Genomic DNA, 22,954 nt, shown 5'->3' on the forward strand with positions numbered 1-22,954 from the left:
ATTTCACTTTTTAATAAAGGTATTTTTTGTTTTTAATTTACAATAATATAGTATCATATACAGTATATATAGGATACACACATATATGAATTAAAAAAAAATTTTTTTTCAATAAGTTATTAAAACAGCAGACTCCTTTGTGACTTTGGGCCTACCCTGTACTTAATCTTTTATCTTTCCCATTTCAATCAACTAAATCCTATCACTTAACTGAATCAAGGCACTGTGTTCAAATTCCAATATGTGGAATTTGACTTACAGTGAAAACTCTCACAGAAAAAATGATAAAAGGCTTGTGTTCAAATTCTCCCTCTGACAATTACTGTGACTCTAAGCAAATCATTTAGCTTATCTGGACTATAGTTATTTCACTTATAAGGTGAGGGACTGCACTAGATCAGAGGTACCAGGACACAAGACCCTCAAAAGCAAGTGTGACCTGAACCTGATTAAAATATAATTTTTAAATGGTTAACAAAATGAGCAAAAGTACGATAGGGGGGCAGCTAGATGGCGCAGTGGATAGAGCACCGGCCCTGGAGTCAGGAGTACCTGAGTTCAAATCCGACCTCAGACACTTAACACTTACTAGCTGTGTGACCCTGGGCAAGTCACTTAACCTCAATTGCCTCACTAAAAAAAAAAAAAGAAGAAGAAGAAAAAAAAAGTACGATAGAGTATAAATAATGATAGCATGTGGTTTTCTAAGTCATTATGTGATTTACTGGGATACTGTAGTGAAGGGCTTCTTAAATTTTTTCCACTGGCTACCCCTTTTCACCCAAGCAATTTTCATGCAACCTCATGACAGCATATACAGTGCGAAATGTGCATGTTGTGTGTTCAGAACCAAGGCTGCAATGACCCCCACATTCAGTTGCACAGTGAAGACCCACAGCTATGTTCTAGTGGCCTCCACTGGACTAGATGACTTCTAATCCTTTCTAACTCCACTTCTTTGATCCTGTGGTTAGATCATGCTACCTCTCTTGAGTTATGGAAGTATTCAGGTCCCCTCCTACGAATTATTATTATTTACAATTCTAGTCTGTATTAAAGTACAGTAAAAATGAAGTGGGGATGGATTTAATTGATCAAATTGATCGTGAGGTGTCCCAAAGAATTACAAGACTCAGTGGCTCAATTTCTAAGTTTTATTGAAAGACTGTGATGACCACAAGGAGAATACCAGAAGGTTCATATCCTATTTTGGACTTCTTGAGGTCCTATTACATCCCTAAGGTGGGTATTTTTCTCAGTAGGGGTGTGTTTTGGGGGTTTAAATATCATAAGGTAAACTTAAAGACACATTTGGTTCTGTTGATAGTGTTGGTTGATAGGGACTCAAACCCCCTGTTGATAAGATCTCAAACCTTAGTTTCTCTGTTAACCCCTTTTTTAGCTAGAACTCAGGTCTTAGATTATCTGTTAACCCTTTTTAGCTTCCTCCATCAAAATCTTAATTGGAGTGTTGAAGGATGGAGTATTCCTATTAGGGCAGCTATGTGGTTGGCCTGGAGTCATCATCAACACTTATCTTCATGAGTTCAAATTGGGCTTCAGGCACTTACCAGCCATTTGACTCTGGGAAAATCACTTGCTTCTGTTTGCCGCAGTTTTCTCATCTCTAAAATGAGCTGGAGAAGGACATGGCAAACCACTCTAGTATCTTTCTCAAGAAAACATCAAAATAGGGTCATGAAAGACTAAACAACATCACCAAAATTCATATTAGGCTTTGCCCTTCTCTTATCCATGAAATATCTTACCCACTTAACTGCTTCCTTCCCACAATTATAGGCTGAGCAAACCCTGGATTTGGCTTTTGTCAGGAAACTGGTTAGTGGTTTCTTAACTGGCCCAGAAGGTTGTGTGTGTGTGTGTGTGTGTGTGTCTGTTGATCGGGCTGTTTGCTCAAGTTATTAATTTCACTGCTTTCCTCTGACCTCTGATCCCTATAGATTTTTCTGTATTCATTTTTTAAAGCCACCTTTCTGGCTTTTTAACTTATGGTCTTGTTTTCTAATATGTCTCCTTCATGTTCCCTTTTTCTTTGTGTGTATTTTGAGGCTCCTGACTTCTGCCTGTTTTTGACTGATTTCCTCATTCTGACCTCTGGTTTCTTGCAGTCCATCCTGGCATTTGACAAACCCAAGAATGGATAAAGTAGACCTACAGCACACCCCAGACATAAAAGCAAGGATGAACATATATCCATATCCTTCCCAGGAATAGGACAAAACTATGTAAACTCTAGACTCAGGCAGGACTATATCTGACATGATTTTTGGAATACACATTAACAGGATCTTAGCAGTTGTGTAGAGCAGAGGTGTCAAACACACTGCCTTTGGGTTATATGGAGCTGAACCAGATGAAAATGTAATTGGGAAATATTTAACAAAATAAATTAAAAAAGCAATAAGACATAGATAATATTATATTTTATAATTAAGTCAGTATGCACCACAGCACCACCAGGAATGATTCAGCATTGGGCCCAGATGCCATTCACCATCAGGTAATCTAGTGAAAGCAACATTTCAATACAACTTAATTGGGCCTGGTTTTAGCACCAAGGAAAGGCCCTTTTGTGAGTTTTCTTGGCTCAGTGACGATTCATTTCCTAGACATTTCAGAATTACCACTTTTAACTATGCCTCTGGGGTGAATTTTAAGGAGCCTTAACTAATTAGGGCAGAGCTATGGCTATTAAATATATGAGATCCTTCTTGTCTACACAGGAGGTTTTGGTACTTCAGAGGAAGAGTAAGTTTCTGGACAGACTAGAGTTCTTTCTTTTACTTTTTTTAAGTATTTTATTATTTTCCAGTTACATATAAGCATAGTTTTCAACATTTGTTTTCATAGGATTTTTAGTTCCAAATTTTTCTCCCACCTTCCCTTTCTTTCCTCCTCCCCAAGACAGAAAGCAGTCTGATATAGGTTATATATGTACAATCACATTAAACATATTTCTACATTTAGTTTTGTGAAAGAAGAATCAGAGCACAAGAGAAAAACCTCAAAAAAGAAGGTAGAAAAACAGTCCAAAAGTAGAAACAGTATAGTTCAATCCGCATTCATAATCCACAGTTCTTTTTTCTGGATGTGGAGAACATTTTCTATCATGAGTTCTTTGAAACTGTTTTGGATCATTGCACTGCTGAGAAGAGCCAAGTCTATCACCATTATTCATCACACAATGTTGCTGTTACTGTGTACAATGTTCTCCTGGTTCTGCTCCTCTCAGTCATATAAGTCCTTCCAGGTTTCTCTGAACCCCTCCTGCTCAGTGTTTCTTACAGCACAATAGTGTCCCATTACATTCATATACCACAGCTTTTTTAGCCATTCCCTAGTTGATGGGCATTCCCTCTATTTCCAATGCTTTGCCACCAAAAAGAGAGCTGCTATAAATATTTTTGTACATGTGGGTCCTTTTCCCTTTTCTATGGTCTCTTTGGGATACAGACCTAGCAGTGGTACCACTGGGCCAAAGGGTATGAACAGTCCCATAGCCCTTAAGGCATAGTTCCAAATTGCTCCCCAGAATGGTTGGATCAGTTCACAGCTCCACCAACAATGCATTAGCGTTCCAATTTTTCCACACCTTCTCCAACATCTATTATTTTCCTTTTTTGTCATATTAGCCAATCTGATAGGTGTGACATAGTACCTCAGAGTTGTTTTAATTTGCATTTCTCTAATCAATAGTGATTTAGAGCATTTTTTTTTAATATGGCAATAGATTAGCTTTGATTTCTTCATCAGAAAACTGCCTGTTCATATCCTTTGACCATTTCTCAATTGGGGAATGACTTACATTCTTATAAATATGATTTAGTTCCCTATATATTTTAGAAATGAGGCCTTTATCAGAAATACTGGCTGTAAAAATTGTTTCCCAGTTTTCTGCCTCCCTTCTAATTTTGGCTGCATTGCTTCTGTTTGCACAAAAACTTTGTAACCAAAGTCTTCCATCTTGCATTTCATAATATTCTCTATCTCTTGTTTGGAAATAAATTGTTTTCTTCTCTATAGATCTGAGAGGTAAACTATTCCTTCCTCTCCCACTTTATCTATGTTATCACCCTTTATGTCTAAATCTTGAACCCATTTTGACCTTATTTTTGTATAAGGTGTAAGATGTTGGTCTATACCTAGTTTCTGCCATACTATCTTCCAGTTTTCCCAGCAGTTTTTGTCAAATACTGAGTTCCTATCCCAGAAGCTGGAGTCTTTGGGTTTATCAAACAATACATTACTAAAGTCATTTACTACTGTGTCTCCTGTGCCTAAACTATTCCATTGATCTACCAAATAGTTTTGATGACTGCCGCTTTATAGTATAGCTTCAAACTTGGTATGGCTAGCCCACCTTCCTGTGTATTTTTTTCATTAGTTCCCTTGATATTCTTGACTTTTTGTTTTTCCACATGAATTTAGTTATTATTTTTTCTAATTTAAGTAGTCTGATTGATTTGGCACTGAATAGGTAAATTAATTTAGGTAGAATTGTCATTTATTATAGTAGCTTGGTCTGTCCATGAGCAATTGCTATTTTTCCAGTTACATAGATATGATTTGATTTGTGTAAAAAGTGTTTTGTAATTGTGTTCATAGAGTTCCTGGGTTTGTCTTGGTAGGTTGACTCCCAAGTATTTTATATTGTCTACCGTTACTTTAAATGGAATTTCTCTTTCTATCTCTTCCTGCTGAGCTTTGTTGGTCATGTATAGAAATGCTGATGATTCATGTGGGTTTATTTTATATCTTGCAACTTTGCTAAAGTTGTTAATTGTTTCAAGCAGTTGATTCTTTAGGATTCTCTAAGTATACTATCATATCATCTGCAAAGAGTGAAAGTTTTGTTTCCTCCTTGCCTATTCTAATTTTTTAAATTCCTTTTTCTTCTCTTATTGCTATAGCTGACATTCCTGTTTCACCCCTGATCTTATTGGGAATGACTCTAACTTATCCCCATTACATATGTTTGCTGTTGGTTTTAGGTAGATACTGCTTATTATTTTAAGGAAAGTTCCCACCTATTCCTTTGCTCTCTAGTGTTTTTAATAGGAATGAGTGTTGTATTTTCTCAAAAGCTTTCTCTGCATCTATTGAGATAATCATATGATTTCGGTTAGTTTTGTTATTGATATGGTTGATTATTTTGATAGTTTTTCTAATGTTGAACCAGCCTTGCATTCCTGGTATACATCTCACCTGGTTATAGTATGTTATCCTGGTGATCACTTGCTGTAATCTCCTTGCTAATGTTTTATTTAAGATTTTTGCATCAATATTCATTAGGGAAATTGGTCTGTAATTTTCTTTCTCTGTTTTGGCTCATCCATTTCATTTAGATTGTCAAATTTATTGGCATAGAGTTGGGCAAAATAGCTTCTATTTATTGCTTTAATTTCCATTTCATTGGTGGTGAATTCACCCCTTTCATTTTTGATACTAGTAGTTTTCTTCTTTGTTTTTTTTTTAATCAAATTAACCAAAGGTTTATCTATTTTATTGTTTTTTTTTTCATAAAACCAGCTCTTAGTTTTATTGATTAGTTTTATAGTTTTCTTGCTTTCAATTTTATTAATTCTTTGATTTTCAGGATTTCTAATTTAGTATTAATTGGGGATTTTTAATTTGTTCTTTTTCTAGCTTTTTTAGTTGCACGCCCAATTCATTAATCTCCTCTTTCTCTTTTTTTATTCATGTAAGCATTTAGAGATATAAAGTTTCCTCTAAGCACTGCTTTGGCTGCATCCCATAGGTTTTGGTACGTTGTCTCATTATTGTCATTCTCTTGGATGAAGTTATTGATTGTTTCTATGATTTGTTGTTTGAGCCACTCATACTTTAGGATGAGATTATTTAGTTTCCAATTAATTTTTAGTCTACCTTTTCATGGCTCTGTATTATATGTAATTTTTATTGCATTATGATCTGAGAAGGATGCATTTACTATTTCTGTCTTTCTATATTTGACTATGAAGTTTTTGTGCCCTAATACATGGTCAGTTTTTGAGTACGTGCCATGTAGCGCTGAGAAAAAGGAATATTCCTTTCTATCCCCATTCAATTTTCTCCAGATATCTATCATATCTAACTTTTCTAACATTCTATTCACCTCTTTAACCTCTTTCTTATTTATTTTGTGGTTAGATTTATTTAATTCTGAGAGGGGAAGGTTCAGATATCCCACTACTATAGTTTTGTTGTCTATTTCCTCTTGTAACTCATTTAATTTCTCTCCTGAGAATTTGGATGCTATACCACTTGGTGCATACATGATTAGTATTGATATTACTTCATTAGCTATCGTATCTTTTAGAAAGATGTAGTTTCCTTCCTTATGTCTTTTAATTAGATCTATTTTTGCTTTTGCTTTGTCTGAGATAAGAATTGCTACCCCTGCTTTTTTTTACTTTGCATAATATATTCTGCTCCAACCTTTTACCTTTACTCTGTGTGTATCTCTCTGCTTCAAATGTGTTTCTTGTAAATAACATATTGTAGGATTCTGATTTTTAATCCACTCTGCTATTTGCTTCCATTTTATGGTAGAATTCATCCCATTCACATTCACAGTTAAGATTATTATTATTATTTTATTTTTTTTTTTTTGGTGAGGCAACTGGGGTTAAGTGACTTGCCCAGGGTCACACAGCTAGTAAGTGTTAAGTGTCTGAGACCGGATCTGAACTCAGGTACTCCTGACTCCAGGGCCGGTGCTCTATCCACTGTGCCACCTAGCTGCCCCCACAGTTAAGATTATTAACTGTTTATTTCACTCCATCCTCTTTTCCCCTTTGTACTTTTTCCCCTTCTTTCACCCTATTCCTCCTGACCAGTGTTTTGCTTCTGACCACTGCCTCCCTCAATCTGCCCTTCCTTTTCTTGCCCCTTCCCCCCCACTTCTGCCCTCCCATCAATACTACCCTTTTCCCCTCCCCCTTTTGTTTCCTTAAAGAGTAAGATAAGTTTCTTTATTACAAATATGTATTTTATTCCCTCCCTGAACCAAATCTGATGAGAGTAAGGCTGAAACAATGCTCTACCACTCCCGTCTTTCCCTCTATTGTAATGGGTGTAATTGTATTATAATTAACCCCGGTCCACCTTCCCCTTCCTCTCCTCCCCCTAGTCTTCTTTTACTCATATGTCCCTTAAGTTTCTTTATATCATCACATCAACGTCAGTTTAATAACAATACCTTAATAGAGATACAGATCCAAAGAGTTAAAAGTATTATCCTCCCTCATAGGGATGTAAGCAGTTTAACCTCATTGAACAACCTTTCTCTCCCCCCCCCCCCACCTCCTTGTTTACCTCTCTATACTTCTCTTCAATCTTGTATTTGGAGATCAAATTTTCTATTCAGTTCTGGTCTTTTTCTCAGGAAACTTTGGAGGTCCCCTATTTCATTGAATGTCCATATTTTCACCTGAAAGAGAATGATCAGTTTTGCTGGGTAGTTGATTATTGGTTGTAATCCAAGGTCCTTTGCCTTCCAGAAAATCATATTCCAAGCCCTGTGATCCTTTAATGTTCAAGCTGCCAGCTCCTATGCAGTCCTGACTGTGGCTCCATGATACTTGAATTGTTTCTTTCTGGCTACTTGGAGTATTTTCTCCTTCACCTGACAATTCTGGAGTTTAGCTACAATATTCCTTGAAGTTTTCCCTTTGTGGTCTCTTTCAGGAGGTAATCAGTGGATTCTTTTAATGATGATTTTGTCCTCTGATTCTATAATTTCAGGGTATTTCTCCTTGATAATTTCCTAGAATATGGTGTCTAGACTCTTTTCTTGATCATGGCTTTCAGGTAGTCTAATAACGCTTAAGATTATCTCTCCTGGATCTACTTTCCAGGTCAGTTGTTTTTCTAATGAGGTATTTCACATTTTCTTCTATTTTTTTTGTCTTTTGATGAGGAGTTATTAGCTTCCATCTGCCCAATTTTATTTTTTAAGGCATTTTCCTCAGTAAGCTTTTGCACTTCTTTTTCCATTTGGCCAATTATATATATATTTTAATTTAAGGGAGGCAATTGGGGTTAAGTGACTTGCCCAGGGTCACACAGCTAGTAACTGTTAAGTGTCTGAGGCCGGATTTGAACTCAGGTACTCCTGACTCCAGGGCCGGTGCTCTATCCACTGCTCCATCTAGCTGCCCCCAATTATATTTTTTAAAGAACTGTTTTCCTCAGTCAATTTTTGTGCTGCTTTTTCCAGCATAACTTTCATTTCTTTTTCCATTTTTTCTTCTACCTCTCTCATTTGGTTTTTAAAAGCCTTTTTGAGCCCTTCAAGGAAAGTTTTTTTCTTCTTGAGACAAGATCCTCTTCCCACTTGAGTCTTCACTTGTAGACATTTTGACAAAGTCATCTGAGTTTGAGTTTTGTTCCTCCCTTTCACCATAGAAGCTGTCAATGGTAAGGGTCCTTTTTTGTTTCTTACTCATGTTGTAGTCTTTTTTTTTGGTGAGGCAATTGGGGTTAAGTGACTTGCCCAGGGTTACACAGCAAGTATGTGTTAAGTGTCTGATGCCAGATTTGAACTCAGGTCCTCCTGACTCCAGGGCCAGTGCTCTATCCACTGGGCCACCTAGCTGCCCCTGTAGTCTATTTTTAAACTTATAAAGTTGAGGTCTGCTCTTAGAGCAAAGGGGTCACTGTTGCTAGCTTCATACAGCTCTGAGCTGCCCCACTCTCAGCTGTGCTGAGCCACCCCCGCCCCTTTCACCCACCTGAGACAGACCTTTCCTGAAGTCCTCTAAATTATCTGAAGTAGGAGGATTATGTGTCTCTGTCTTTTTGTAGGTTCTGCAGTTCCAGAATCTGTTTAGAGCCTTGATGTAATGTTATTTTTGAGGTAAACATGGGAAAGCTCAAGCAACTTTCTGGCTTCTCTCTGCCATCTTGGCTCTGCCCCAGACTGGGGATCTTTCAGAAGATTCCCCTAGATTCTATTGAGTGGGACCCTAGGTAGTGATGCTTCTGAGGAAACCACTTATTTAACATTGAAGTCCTTGTTCTTAGTAGCTCAGTAGGACACAGAGGTAACTAGTAGGTGTGGTAGAGAAGTTGCTGATATTATATGCCCCAATTGGTCATTTGACTCCAAACTCTAATTCCACATTCATTACCAGCTTACAGGAACTTCTAATGTTCATAAGCTTTGTTTTCCTAGCCTCGACCCCGAGCACTGTCCCCACAAATCCTAATAATTTTAGTTTCTTACATTCATTAAAAACACCAAATGTTGAAACTATTTATATTTTAATAAATGTTGGACTTTTAAAAATGTGGTGATATGTATTACCAATGTTTTATCTACATATTATGGATTTTATGTAAATAAGGTACGTGTTTTGGAACTACGATCCTCAGATACATCTGCAAAGGCATGTTGACTCATAATAAATGCTTCCATTATAGTTTTCCTTCTCCTCTGCTGCTTTTCTACCATACCATGCTGGTACCTAGTGTAGATGCACAGTCAGCTCATAAAATTGTGTAATGCATGCTCTGAAATAGTCATTGTTTTGATATTTAAATGAGAACTAATGGACTGGCCAAACTTGTGGCCAATATGGGATAAATGAATCACTTACTCACATTTAGCCCTGGCCTCACTCCCAGCAACCCCAGTCTCATCCTTCTCCTGTGTAACCTGAAACAGATACACATACAATGTTTCCTTATTGAATGGGTGATTTATGTTGGATAACTTGCTGTTTCTTTCATGATTTCTTGAGATGACACACTTGAAGAACAAGACATAAAACTAATAGCTGGGACTAAAAATGGAGGGTTTGCACTGGGAGCTACACCAGGCAGATTCTTCAGTAATTTTTCTGGATAAAGTATTCCATTGCCTAGAATCTTTTCCCTCAGGCCCTGCCTTTCCCCAGGAATAAAACTGAACTTAAGACTTTTTAAAAAAATTTTTGTCGGAACTTTTTTTGAAGGACTTAGAACAAGAGCCACAGTGGTCAACTTAAAAGCATAGAATGTTCTAACTAGAAGGGAGGGGACCTTATCTGTCATCCAGTTTTATTTTGCAAATGGGAAAACTGAAACCCAGAAGGTTGAAGTGATTTGCTTAGGATAAATCTTTCTAAATCAGTCATTACCTCCCAGAGCCCAGGTTGAAACAAGGTACTTTTTGCTTCCTTGGGTTTAGATCTTACATTAGGGGAAGTAGAGAGCGAGAGAGCAGGTGCCCCCAGAAGGACCTTGGTCTTTAGGAGAGATAAACCATGAAAGAAACATAGAGGGAGAGGAGCTATTTCTGGTTCGTTTCAGCATTTTTGTCCTACATACACACACTTACTTCACCAGCAAAGTTTTGTCCTGAGGAAGCTGTCCCTGCCCTCATACCATTCTGTGTAGAACACAAACTGGAAACCCTCAAAGGAGATCTCCTACTAATGCTAATTAGTTGCTTTTGTTCATAGAAACCACAGATGTTAAACTACTTTGTGGTCAGAGTTAAAGCCCAGTGTTTGGGCTACTCCACCAAGAAGTGAACACGTCATCCTGTTTCACACTTCACTTGATATTAATAATTAAAGGATCAATAAACAAAGTTATGGTTGCATTTTTTAAGGAATCTTGTATCACCTTAACAAATCTAGCAAATATCATGTGCTTAATATGTCCAAGAACTGTGCTAGGCTTAAGGATACGGTGACAAAGCAAAGAAACTATGTACCAGGCACTGCGCAGTACCAGGCACTTTACAATTATTATCTCAATCAAGATATATCACAAAGTTATCTTTTCCTGATATGGTAGGTACAAATGAGCTATGGTGATTAAGATAGGAAGGAAGAGACTGAGTAATGACCGGTAGGGGCTGGGAGGACAAGGGGTGTGCAGAAATGACAGAAGTTCAACTTGGTAAACATTTGGTGGCCACCAAGTAAATGAAAACACTTATATCCACTGAGGATAAAAAAGACAACAATGAAAGATTCTGCCCTCAGGGAACTTGCATTTTGCTAGCGTAATATAGCATACATACAAATGAGAAGACACCGGTTTGTTCGAGGATGGGGAGAAATGTAAGGGTTTTTTTTGGTGGGACAGGAATCAGGGAAGGCAACATAGAAGCAGGAGGTGGCACCTCATCTATGCCTTGAAGTAAGCTGAAGATTCTGAAAGGAACCTATACATTTATAATCCTATGAATAGTATAGAATAAAGAAAAGGGCCTGGATCTAGGCTAGAGGTGCCCGACAACAAGGAGTTATGGGGATGACTAGTAGGACACTTGGGAGATAGGACACCTGAGCTACTTCTTTAACCCCTCTGAGTCCTGGTTTCCTCGGTAAAGTGAGGGTGGGGGCAGCACCGCCTATCACCCAGTATTGTAACTCCATATTAGCCTTCTTCGGGATTAGGCGCACAGTTCTGGAAGGCGCAGGTATCAGAAGCCGAGGTCGAACCACTGAGTTTATAGATGAAGAAATCGAGGCCTAGAGATGTTGAGGCCTGGCCAAGCCACAAAAGGAAGGAGTATCAGAGAAAGCATAAGAACCTGGGTTCCCTGAGCTAGGCCCAGACTCTCCACTACTTCACCTGTATTAACCTCACAGCATCCTCATGTTCAGAGCCAGAAAAGACCAGCTCTCGCACAGACAATGACCTCATTATATGGATGAGGAAGCTGAGGTCCAAAGAGTTCTAAAGCTTCCTTCCCCCCGGAATACAGGCAGAAAGGAGAAAGACCCACATTTACTCCAAATCCCTCGTACCGCATATATCTGAAGGATCCATAAAGGGGTGTGATAAACCTATTCTTTCGGGAGCTATGGAACTTACTTCTGGATTGGTTTCATGAACCCTTTCAGATCGTTAGGGGTTTTTTAATCTAACAGCAGCACCCTATTCAGAAGAAGGAAGTCGGCATAGGGTCATTTTCTACAACACTCTGGTGTTTTGAGGGAGAGCAGCTTACTTAATACTTACCAAATGGTGGCAAAGCCCCAATAACCACGTTACCCTAGAGGTGGGAGTGTGTGACTGGAGAAAGTAGGAGGCTCTTTAGGAACTTATTTGGGGTTCATAGAACAGAACTCTTCAATGGAGGGAGAGCAAATTATCCAACTGAAAAACTCAGAAGCAGGTGATTGGGCGTTTACAGTATGAATAAGCAGGGAATGTTGCATGGATCAGATAGACCTTAGAATGACTGACTGATAAACTCTGGGACCTCAGAGGACCAGGAAGGAGTAGAGGGAATAGATTTTTTTTTTTTTTTTTGGGTGAGGCAGTTGGGATTAAGTGACTTGCCCAGAGTCACACAGCTAGTAAGTGTCAAGTGTCTGAGGCCGGATTTGAACTCAGGTCCTCCTGAATCCAAGGCCGGTGCTTTATCCACTGCGCCACCTAGCTGCCCGGGAATAGATTTTTGATTCTCTGGAGTACCTATTTGCCTTCTTACTTCTTACTTTAATGAAGACTTAGAGTTCATCCAGTTTTTGCTAACCCACTTATTCAAGAAACAGGTTTTTTTTGTTTTTTAGTGAGGCAATTGGGGTTAAGTGACTTGCCCAGGGTCACACAGCTAGTAAGTGTTAAGTGTCTGAGGCCAGATTTGAACTCAGGTACTCCTGACTCCAGGGCTGGTGCTCTATCCACTGCGCCATCTAGCTGCCCCTCAAGAAACAGTTTTAAAATCAGACATTTATTTGCTGTTATTAATGTGGTTAAAAAATAGAAAAATAATTCAGATTTTTTTGTGTTTTAGGTCTCCGGGTAACTGTGCTGCTGACATCCTTTCTTATGGTTTTGGGAACAGGTCTAAGATGCATACCTGTATCATCAGACTTAGTGATCAAAAAAAGGTAAATTCTGTAGTTTAACTTAAAAAAATTTTTTTGCCTTCATTGCAAGTATATAGTGTTGTAAGATAAATGTGTCTGTCAGTTTCTGATATGTATTTTTTTACCTTTGTAAGAGTGTCTATCAGTAGAGGGCCCTGTTGTATATATAGTAGCACTTAATTTCTTCTCCACTTTTAGCAGGGTTTATCATTTTAAGTGTTTGAAAATAGCAAACTGCTCAGTTTGTTGTTTTTAAAGCATATGTCCATTTTAGGAAATTCTAAGTTTAAATTTTGGTATCTTAAAAGGAGGAAATAAAACCAGTTTGGATTTTAGTAAAGAACTAGATATCTTCTCAAAGCAGTTTAAGTTAGGTATGGTGACATTATTTTGTCTGATATCTTGCTAATTCTCAGGCTATCCCTATTCAGATATAAGTACAGAAATGTATTCTTTAAAAGTACAAATGAATATACATCTTTTTCTGCTCTTTTGTATTATGTGTGACACTGAGTTAACTATAGCATGGTGGCTAGGAAGGAGATTAGGAGAAATTAGAGACAGCATTGCTAGGAATAGATAAGTCAGTTAAAGGGATGAGAAAGAATAAGTCACTGATAAGAGGAAAGGAGAAATAGCATATATTCCACTCATGTAAAGGGTACTATAAGAAAGAACACTTTTAAATAAAGACCTCATCTTGTGACTATTAGAGCTCCCATACAATTCACACTGCAGCCTTCTTTTAGACAAGCAAATACACATTCATCTAATGGGTTGTAATTGGAGCAGCAATTTTTGTTCATTGTTGATTTCAAGTGTGCTAGCAGATCTGTTGAGGTAAACCATTGAAAATATTCCTTTAGAGCAGGGATTCTTAACTTTAGGGTCCTTGAACTTGTTTTAAAAAACAATATTTTGATTGATAACTATTTCAATGTAGTTGGTTTCCTTTGTGATCCCACACAGTTGATTTTATGCATTTAAAAACAATCGAAGGTGTGCATGGGACAATCATTGGTATATTAATATTTGGATCTTTATTGAGATTCATGGAACATAAAGGGCAGCTTGGTGGTGCAGTGGATAGAGGACTGGGCCTGAACTCAGGAAGACTCATCTCCCTGAATTCAAATCTGGCCTCACACTTAGAGCTTTGTGATCGTGGGCAAGTCACTTAACCATATTTATCTCAGTTTCCATCTGTAAAATGAGCTGGAGAAGGAAATGGCCAACCACTCCAGTATCTCTGCCAAGAAGCGTCACAAAGAGACTGATGTAATTGAAACGACTCAACAACAAGTAGTTCATAGGTTTTGTATGTCTTCCAAGCACTTCCTTGGCACACACACAAAAGGTTAAGAACTCCCTATCTAGAGTAATTTCCACTTTGGATTCTTGGGAGAGCTAGAAACAGCAGATAACCCAGAGCATTCAATAGTAGATCTTCCAGAGATTTCAAAGATCCAAAACTTAAGGAAATAGAAGCACATGATAGGGACCCTGCAGTCACTTTATGATATGAGACTACCCAGACTCTACCCTAAGGAATTTAGAAGTAGTAAACTTACTTATTTTTAGACTTACCCATCTAAGGACCAGGTATAAAAGTCTTCACTGTATATTAGACTTCCACTGAAGCATTGATCCACTCTCTTGGCTCTTTGATGAACTCTACTTAGAGCTTTCCAAGATTTTTGGCTCTTTCCCCTAATACTAATAACTAGTGTTTATATTTTTGTGAGGTAGGTGCTATTATTGCCCCCATTTTACAGATAAAGAAACTGAACAAGATTACACAGCTAGTGTGACTGAGCTGGAACTCAAATGCAGGTCCTCTGACTCTTAAGCCCAGTGTACTTTCAACTACATAAATATACAAGATTCCCTTCCTCAAAGTATTGAGGTGGACAAGCACTTTCTTCCTGAACTATTCAGTTATCGCAGACTTCATTCCTTCAGTTTAAATACCTAAAAGTTCACAGAGAACTTAGTTACTTTATTGTGTCCTCTCCATAAAAGTGAAAGGAGATAGAAATAATTAAATGGACAGGCCGTTTCTCTTCTCATACATGGAGGCCGTAAGTAATATAAAGGATCACAAGCTGTTGAAGGGTGAGTGTCCCTGCTCTGCTGAGTCCTGAGTATTGTCAGAAGTCCCACTGAATGATGCCACTATTCCCTGCCGGTGAGCTTAACAGGAGTCTCCAGCCCCCATGCCACTGTGTGGTCTGGCTTTATGAAGAGCATGTCAGTGAAGGATGCCAGGGGAAAACGGTACAAAATGAGGCCTGGGCCTGCTTGCTGCAGAGTTCTGAGGTGACATTTGTAGGAACTCCTCATGCTAAATGACATTAACCTGATATAAAGAGGACTAGCTGTGTGATCCATAAACCTGTAGCTCAGTTTCATGGATTAATGATCACCAAATCATTTCCTTTGTTATTGGCTCAATCCAGCCCAGAGGGAAATTGGCTTATTGGTATTATTCCTGTTTAATACTTTTTATTCCTGATAGATGATTGATGGCCCTCATTAAAATGAGTGGTGAATCGCCATGAACTTTTCTATGATATGTGTTATCCTTAGTTGGTAAGCATTGGTGACTATTACTTAAAAAACTGAAGTTCTTCATTTGTCCTTTTAGAACCAAAGTGTCACTAGAATGGCCTGATTATTTGTTTCTCTATTTATATCCACAGTGCCTGAAACGTAGGTGTTTAATAAATGATTCATTGATTGCCCCAGTGTACCTGAGGAGAAATGGAAATTGAAGTCATATTAATGTGTCCCAGTTTCTAAAAAATTAAAGAGAAAATAAAAGAATAAGTGGCTGAAAAACAGCCTCCTGGGAGAATTCATGGTACATCCATCAATTGTGACAGATGCTCTTCTAGCCTAACGGTTGAGAGACTGTATTTTCCCCCAAAATCCAGCAGCCTAGTTCTAATAACTTTTGCGGTCCCACGGAGTCATAACTTCCGTTTGGACCATTGTAATTTTTGAGGGGTCTGCCACTTGGGTAATGTTTTTGGTACCTCTTACATTAAAGTGTTCATTCTCTTTCCAAGGCTTTGCTCCAGAGCTCTCATTTCTTTACCACTTCGTTATCTCTATCTTATTTGTTATGGGCCTGGGAAACTCTTGTTTCATTTCTTCTCAGATTTGTATTTGTCCTTGTGACCTATCTGTTCATTTGTTTTTGAGGCTTTGCTTATAAGTATTTTGAAGTTCATCTCTTCTAGGTTTGTGCCTCGGGCCTCCCTGGCTTCATAATTGCTATTTATCTTTTATTTACTCATTCTTCCAGCCTTACTTCCTAAATTGGGATTTTGTATCAGGACTAGGCTCTGCACACAATTATGGGGGGCTTATATGGTCCTGTTCTGTCTTATCTAGGGTACTGCTGCTATGTTCTTTGGGTATTGAATACCATGTTCTTTAAGGATCACAGGGCTGGCCTTGTTGGGGGGACTTCTGACCTGGATGGGGTGGGGCTAGCTCACTCAAAGAATTGGAGGTTCATTATGAATCTTTTAAAATAAAAAGAGATTTATTAAGAGAGAGGAATATATGGCCAGGGGACAGGTCACTAGGAAAACTGTCCCACTAGAGTAAGAGAAGACCTGGTCTTTTGTATGTTTACAAAACAAAGGGGAGGAAATGCAAAAACTGGAAAGAGCCAGATAACTTGGAGGGGATCTTTGAATAATAGGGTATCCGTAGGATGTGCAGCACCCATCCATCCATATCCTGCTTATCATTTTGCTGACTTTGGTATTGCTTTTCAGAGTACCAGGATTGTGCTTAGCAACACCCATTCCTGAGGTAGGAAACAGAGCTGACCCTCCCCCGGGAAAGTTCAGTGATTCCTTGGGCGTTGGGATCTTTAGGTTTCTTGGGCTCTCTCTACAGTCCTACGACAGCCTGAGCTGAAATCTTTCCACAGTCCTTATATGCAGTCACATCAAGGATACTATCTGATCACTGTCCTGGACTTTCAGGCTCCAGACTCCAGTTTGTGTCTAGGCACCCCGATGCAGATTTTCCACACGGGAGGCTCTTCAGTAGATGGTAGTTGGCTTTAGCACCTGTGAACTAGTTAAAGAACTCAGCAGTTTCAAAGCAACTAACTGTGCTGCTGGACTAGCCTTGTTGTGGGCCTTGGGCTTAGTCCCAATTAATCTGGGCAGCCCTAGGCTGTTGGCTAAACCCTGTTCGGGGTTTTGGTTCTCTGGTCTGTTGGTGTTTGGGGGAGCTGAGCTGTACTGCTTTCTCCTCTTTCTCCATATTGGCTCTAGTTCTCATAACTCTTAATATGCTTAAAGCCCACTTCAGGGTAAAAGATTCTAAATTATTTCCAAGTTCATTTTAATTTGCAAATTTTCCTTTAAAAAGAACAAATTGATGTCTCTCCTCACCTCCCAGTAATTACAATAAGAGAAGAGAGCTCAGAGTAAGAATGACATGCAAATCCTATTATTTTCCATAGTATAGAAATGCAGTCTTTTTTTGTGGCAAAATTGAGAAATTTGTACATTCAAGAGCTAAACCCTTTTCAGTTAAATATGTAAAGCTTAGATTCCCCAAAGCATTTCAGGCTAATCCTAGATTATAAATCCTTTAAACTGTGGAGAATTACTTTTAAAACATTATCCTCAATCATCACGCAATGATGTCATATTTTCCTAGAGAAATTTTTTTGAAAGTTTAATTTGTCTTTTTGTTTTTTTATACCTGACATCTACTATACCTCCTCCCCAAAAAGAACTCTCTCGTTAAGAATCTCAGACATTTACTAGGTCTGTGACCCTGGGCAAGTCACTTAACTGTCTGCCTCAGCTTCCTCAGCTGAAAAATGGGGATAATAATATAGCCCTACCTTGCCAGGGTCGTTGTGAGCATCCAATGAGATATTTGTTGCAGTGCTTAGCACAGTCCCTGGAACATAGTAAATGCTATAGAAATAACTATTCCCTTATCTCTTCCTTTCCCCCTTCAAGCAAAGAAAAACTGTTAAGCAAAAAATGATCTTATCCAACAGAATATTCAGTATTCTGTAACTGTAGTCCCCTGTGATGAAGAGGGAAGTGGCTGTCTTCTAGCACCAAGATTGATAATTGTATTTAATCTGAACTCAGGTAGCCTTTTTGAATTTTTCCCCTTATATTATCATAGTCATTGTGTGTGTTCTTTTGCTTCTCTTTCCTTCTCTCATCAGTTCATACACACATCTTTTCAATGCTTCTTTGAATTTCTTATATTCATAATTTCTTGTAGCATATTGTAACTATTACAATATCTTTATATGCAAGGCCTCGACTTTGTTTCCATTTTCTTGTAGTAAGAACTGTTTTTATGAATATTTTGGTATATATAGGACCTTTGCTTCTGCTTTTGATCTCCTTAGGATATATAAGCCTGGTTGTGGGATCACTGGCTCAGAGAACACAAAAAGTTTAGTGACTTTTCTTACATAATCAAAAATTGTTTTCTATAATGGTTCAATTAATTCACAGCTTCACCAGTAATGTATTAGTATGAGTGTCTTCCCATGACCCTACAACATCGATTATTTCTGTCTTTTATCATCTTTGCTAGTTTTCTGGGTGTGAGGTGAAATCTTAAGACTTTTAAAATTTGCCTGTCTCTTATTAGTGGTTTAGGACATTTCCTCCCCCATATGGTTATTGACTATTTTTATTTCTAAGTCTGTTCCTATCCTCTTGGTCAAAAATTTTTATAAACTTTTTTTTTTTTTTTTAGTGAGGCAATTGGGGTTAAGTGATTTGCCCAGGGTCACACAGCTAGTAAGTGTTAAGTGTCTGAAGCCGGATTTGAACTCAGGTACTCCTGACTCCAGGGCTGGTGCTCTATCCCCTGTGCCATCTAGCTGCCCCGGTCATATATTTTTAAGGGGATGAAAGCTTATCTTGAATTTAATAGCTTCATTTGTCTGGACTTCTAAGGAAAAAAAGGTAGGTTTTAAGTGGGTATTTCTACGTTCTGATGAGATGGGAGCAAAGGGGAAAATCAGGAAGAAGATGCACTCATCAGATGCCTGGAACATAAATATAAATGTAGAGAAAAAGCATAATTTGCTCTCTAAATTTGGGAAGTACATAGGGAGGTTTTGGGGTGTGTTTTTTTTTTTTTTACTTTTCTTGAACATGCCTGTAGTTGTGTTTCTCTCTGAGACAGCTACTTTCAATATCTACTGTATCTTAATAATGTCCTATAGAGGTTATCATCATAACACTACAATAGCGGTTTTACCACTGTAAATGATAAGCACTTGATTATCACTGATTGATAAGAATATGCTCTTTTTGTCCCCAACCCCAGTTCCTGAGGGCAGACACTGTCTCTTTTTGTTACTGTATCCTTAGACATTGCCATGGCACATAATAAGCACTTAACAAATGCTTTTTCATTTATTCATTTACTGAAAAGGGATATTTTTTTCATCAAAGCTGTTTGACTAGGCAAAGCTTACTTGTTATTTAAAAGATACCATCTGATGCCCATTGATTGGGAATAGCTAAACACATGTTGGTACTTGAATATAATGGAATATGCTATAAGAAATGACAAATATGATGAATACAGAGAAGTGTGGAAAGATATATCATACCAAATGATATAAGCAGAGCCAGGAAAACAGTATATACATTAACTACAATGAAAGAATTGAAACTAAATGCTTCAATAGTGCATTGGAATTTAAAAGAAGGTGTTGAGGCACAGCTTGGGATTATTAAAAGCATGACACAGTGTCTCAAATGCAACCCAGAATGATTTCTTCCATTGATTCAGGTCTATTCATTTGCAGTATCTGTCCTGATATAAGTACTGATTCGGTAGACTGGCCATCTAGCTAAATGCCCTAGCCTGGACATTTTTCTTTCATTTAATTTTTCCAATATGAATTGATAGGCCAGTCACACTTTAGTAATTGTAAAACTCATTTAGGAGTTTTGGTGGTGTTCTGAATTTGATGCATTTACTACAGTTTCATAAGTAAGCAGGAGCATATGAAGGACCTTACTATATCTATGGGAAATACCTCTTCCATTGGTCTTTAAAGGAAATCTTCTATGATAATGGTGAACACCTTAGTTCTACATGCATCTTTCTATTTTATGCCTCACTTGATATAATAATCAAAATATTGTTGAACAGTTCTCTGTGGTTCATTTACCAAGGAATTCTGTATGCTTTTAAAATATGCATGATACTCCTTGTTAGAGGAGAGGCTTTAAGATTTCATACTGAGTTTAAGTGCTTTTTGTAATCAATAAACAATAAATCATGTGGAATCTTGTATTCTCCTTACCTTTCAGTTGCTTGTGTGGCTCTAAAGATGTGGTCTGCTATAGAAAATTGTTTGCCTCTTCATTTTTCATATTTTCTTTAAGGATACTCTCTGTGTATATATCTTTCTCATGAAGACTTTCTAAAAATGAGAAAGTCATATGAATTGGTAGTTATTGATATCTTCTTGGTCATCAGTGGTTTTTCCCATTTGGGGTGTATTTTCCCCTGTCTCAAGTAACTTATCAAACAGTGTCTTAACACTTTCACCTTATGTAACTGCCAGCACATATTTCCATTGTTTGTACCTGGGTTTGTTCCCTGTATCTTTCTTCCTAACTTTGTCTTAAATGGCATTTCTGTTTCCCCCTATAGCACACTGGGAACTGAAGTTCAAATGCAGTGGTTCTACTGTCATTAATGATGGTAATTGATCGTTACAGAAAAATGGATAAATCTGTTTCTTATTCCACCTATTTGTTGCCCTGCTTTTTTTTTTTAATCAACAGATACATGTGGGATGAAATGGCATTTTGGTTCCATGTGAAACTTTCTTCATCCTTGCTTTTACCAACACTATTCTATGCTATTTTTTGAGGTGAAATTTTTAGTAATCTCCTCCTTCCATTGTCCTATTTCCATAGATGTTTCACAGCTTAGCATGGAAATCAAATGTTTTCTGTCTACAGTGGGCTTTATTTTGATTACTCCTTTATGTCACTGAAACATTGGCAGGAAATGTTGATATTCAAAATAAATATCCTTTACTTCTTCCATTTTTGAGTTTTTTGGCTTTGATTTATTTGAATAGGTCACATAGAAGCTATTATAATGATAAATGGTGTCTTCTTATTATAATTTCTTTTAATTTGATGTTGATTTTGACCTTTTTTCTGTTTGTATTCTGACCATGCATAGACAGGTGCTTTCTTATAAAACTCCAACATCATTCACCAGTCCTTTGTTTAATCTCTGTTGAGACGTTGTCAGCTTCTTTTTGTGTCTGAGTATTTGGTGTTCATCATATCCAGTATTTTCTGACTTTTCTAGAAGAAAGTAGTCAGCACTTGGTAGCACAAGACTTCTAAAAGTCTACAAGTCTTTGGCTTCTTTTGTTTCTTAAACATGAACCATATTGTTCAACACATGTATTGCTATCTGCCCCGTGCCCTCCATATATAGGTGTCAACCTGAAAATTAATGAAACAATCAACATAATAAAATTAAGGTCTTTAATTGGGGCAGAGAAGTTAAAACTTAGAGTATCACAAAGCAGATGCTAGGAATACCCAAAGATTGAGGTTGAGAGCAGAGTTTTTATGGGGTACAAAGACACAAGTGACTTGGTTAGGTTTCACCAGTATTTCTTTTACATAACAAATTGAGGGAGTAATGAGATTATCTTTGGGAAGGTTAAGTATCAAATAGTTTCATAAGGTAAGTTGTTTTACATAACCAACAAATGTACATAAAGAAAGTTTGAGATTCTTTGGAGGGGAGAGTTTTGGGAGATCTACAAAAAAATCAGAAGCTAGAATTGACAAAGTCTGGTCAGCCCCAGACAATTCATGAAGTCAGTCAGTTCCTAGAATTTCTCCACCTCTTCATCCTCTTTTTGGATGCAACTTATATTTTTCTTATGGTCATTTGCACTTTAAGACAAATTGACAAAGTATCCCATTTGATATTAAGTTTCTTGTCTTTGGATAGAGAAATTCACTGTATTCTTGATTGATTGTGTGAGGCAGAATTATTGATGGAATAAAGTAGGTACAGGAAGGGTCACTTACTTGGCCCCTAGACCACCTGGCAATTTTTCCTAGAAGGATGAGTTAGAAACAAGCTCAAGCCACTCCATCAGGGGTTGAAGAAAAGAATTACCAGCTGAATCTTCAGGGTTTTCCAATGTGGGATTACAGCTTCTGGGATAGTCAGAAGAAAACTGTTGCAAGGAAATTGCAAAGACCAGAAATGAGGGAGCTTTGAACTGTTGTTTGAGCCAGTATTAATACTGTATTAATACTGTCTCTCTAATTCCTTCATAATCTTTCTACTTCTTTAAACTACTTAAATGACCCCTTGTTATTCTAGGCTAAAGAAAGTTAAAATGTCAGAATTTTTCTCAATAGAAGACAAACCATTGTACTATTTTCATTTTGGTTCTTTCTAGACTCAGAATTCTATCATCAAATCAAATTCTGCAGGCTGCTGAGTAGTGCAGTGAATAGGGATAGAGCCGGAATCAGGAGCACCTGTGTTCAAATCTAGCCTTAGATATATACTAGCTTTGTGACCTTGTGCAAATCACTTACCCTCCTGGCTATGCCCCAGATTCTTCAACTGTAAAATGGAGATAATAGCACCTACTTCACAAGGTTGTTATGATGATCAAATGAGATACTGTTTGTAAAGCCCAGTGCCTGGCACATATTAGGTGCTTAATAAATGTTTATTCCCCTTTTAATGTACAGTTGATGAAGGTAAAGAAGGTAAATCAGAGAGCTACCAACACACCTTAGTCCTCAGAGATACTCATTTAGAAACATCGTGTTACAGTGATAACAATGCCATACTTAGTATCAGAAGGGACCTGGTTTCAAATCCTGTCTCAGATACTTAACTATTTGTGTGAACATAGGCAAGTAACTTAAATTCTGTGAAACTCCGTTTTCTCATTTGTAAAACCAATACCTGTAGCTCCAGTTAAATAAATGTAGAGTTTCACAACCCTCAAAATGCTATATAAATGTCAAGTTTTTAAATGGTCTTTGACTAAATTGTTTCACCTCAAAACAAAA

The 22,954-nt window shown here is 37.6% G+C and overlaps 1 protein-coding gene across 1 annotated transcript in view; it reads left to right on the forward strand.

Moving 5' to 3' along the window:
* SLC49A4 (solute carrier family 49 member 4) overlaps nucleotides 1–22,954 on the forward strand; it is a 141,050-nt gene that overhangs the window by 24,202 nt on the left and 93,894 nt on the right. The window contains exon 2 of the mRNA XM_043996521.1: nucleotides 12,767–12,863. Within this exon, the coding sequence (XP_043852456.1) occupies nucleotides 12,767–12,863 (97 nt within the window). The remainder of the gene's footprint in view (nucleotides 1–12,766; nucleotides 12,864–22,954) is intronic.

The sequence above is a fragment of the Dromiciops gliroides genome, chromosome 3, assembly GCF_019393635.1.
Source record: "Dromiciops gliroides isolate mDroGli1 chromosome 3, mDroGli1.pri, whole genome shotgun sequence".
Lineage (NCBI taxonomy): Eukaryota > Metazoa > Chordata > Mammalia > Microbiotheria > Microbiotheriidae > Dromiciops > Dromiciops gliroides.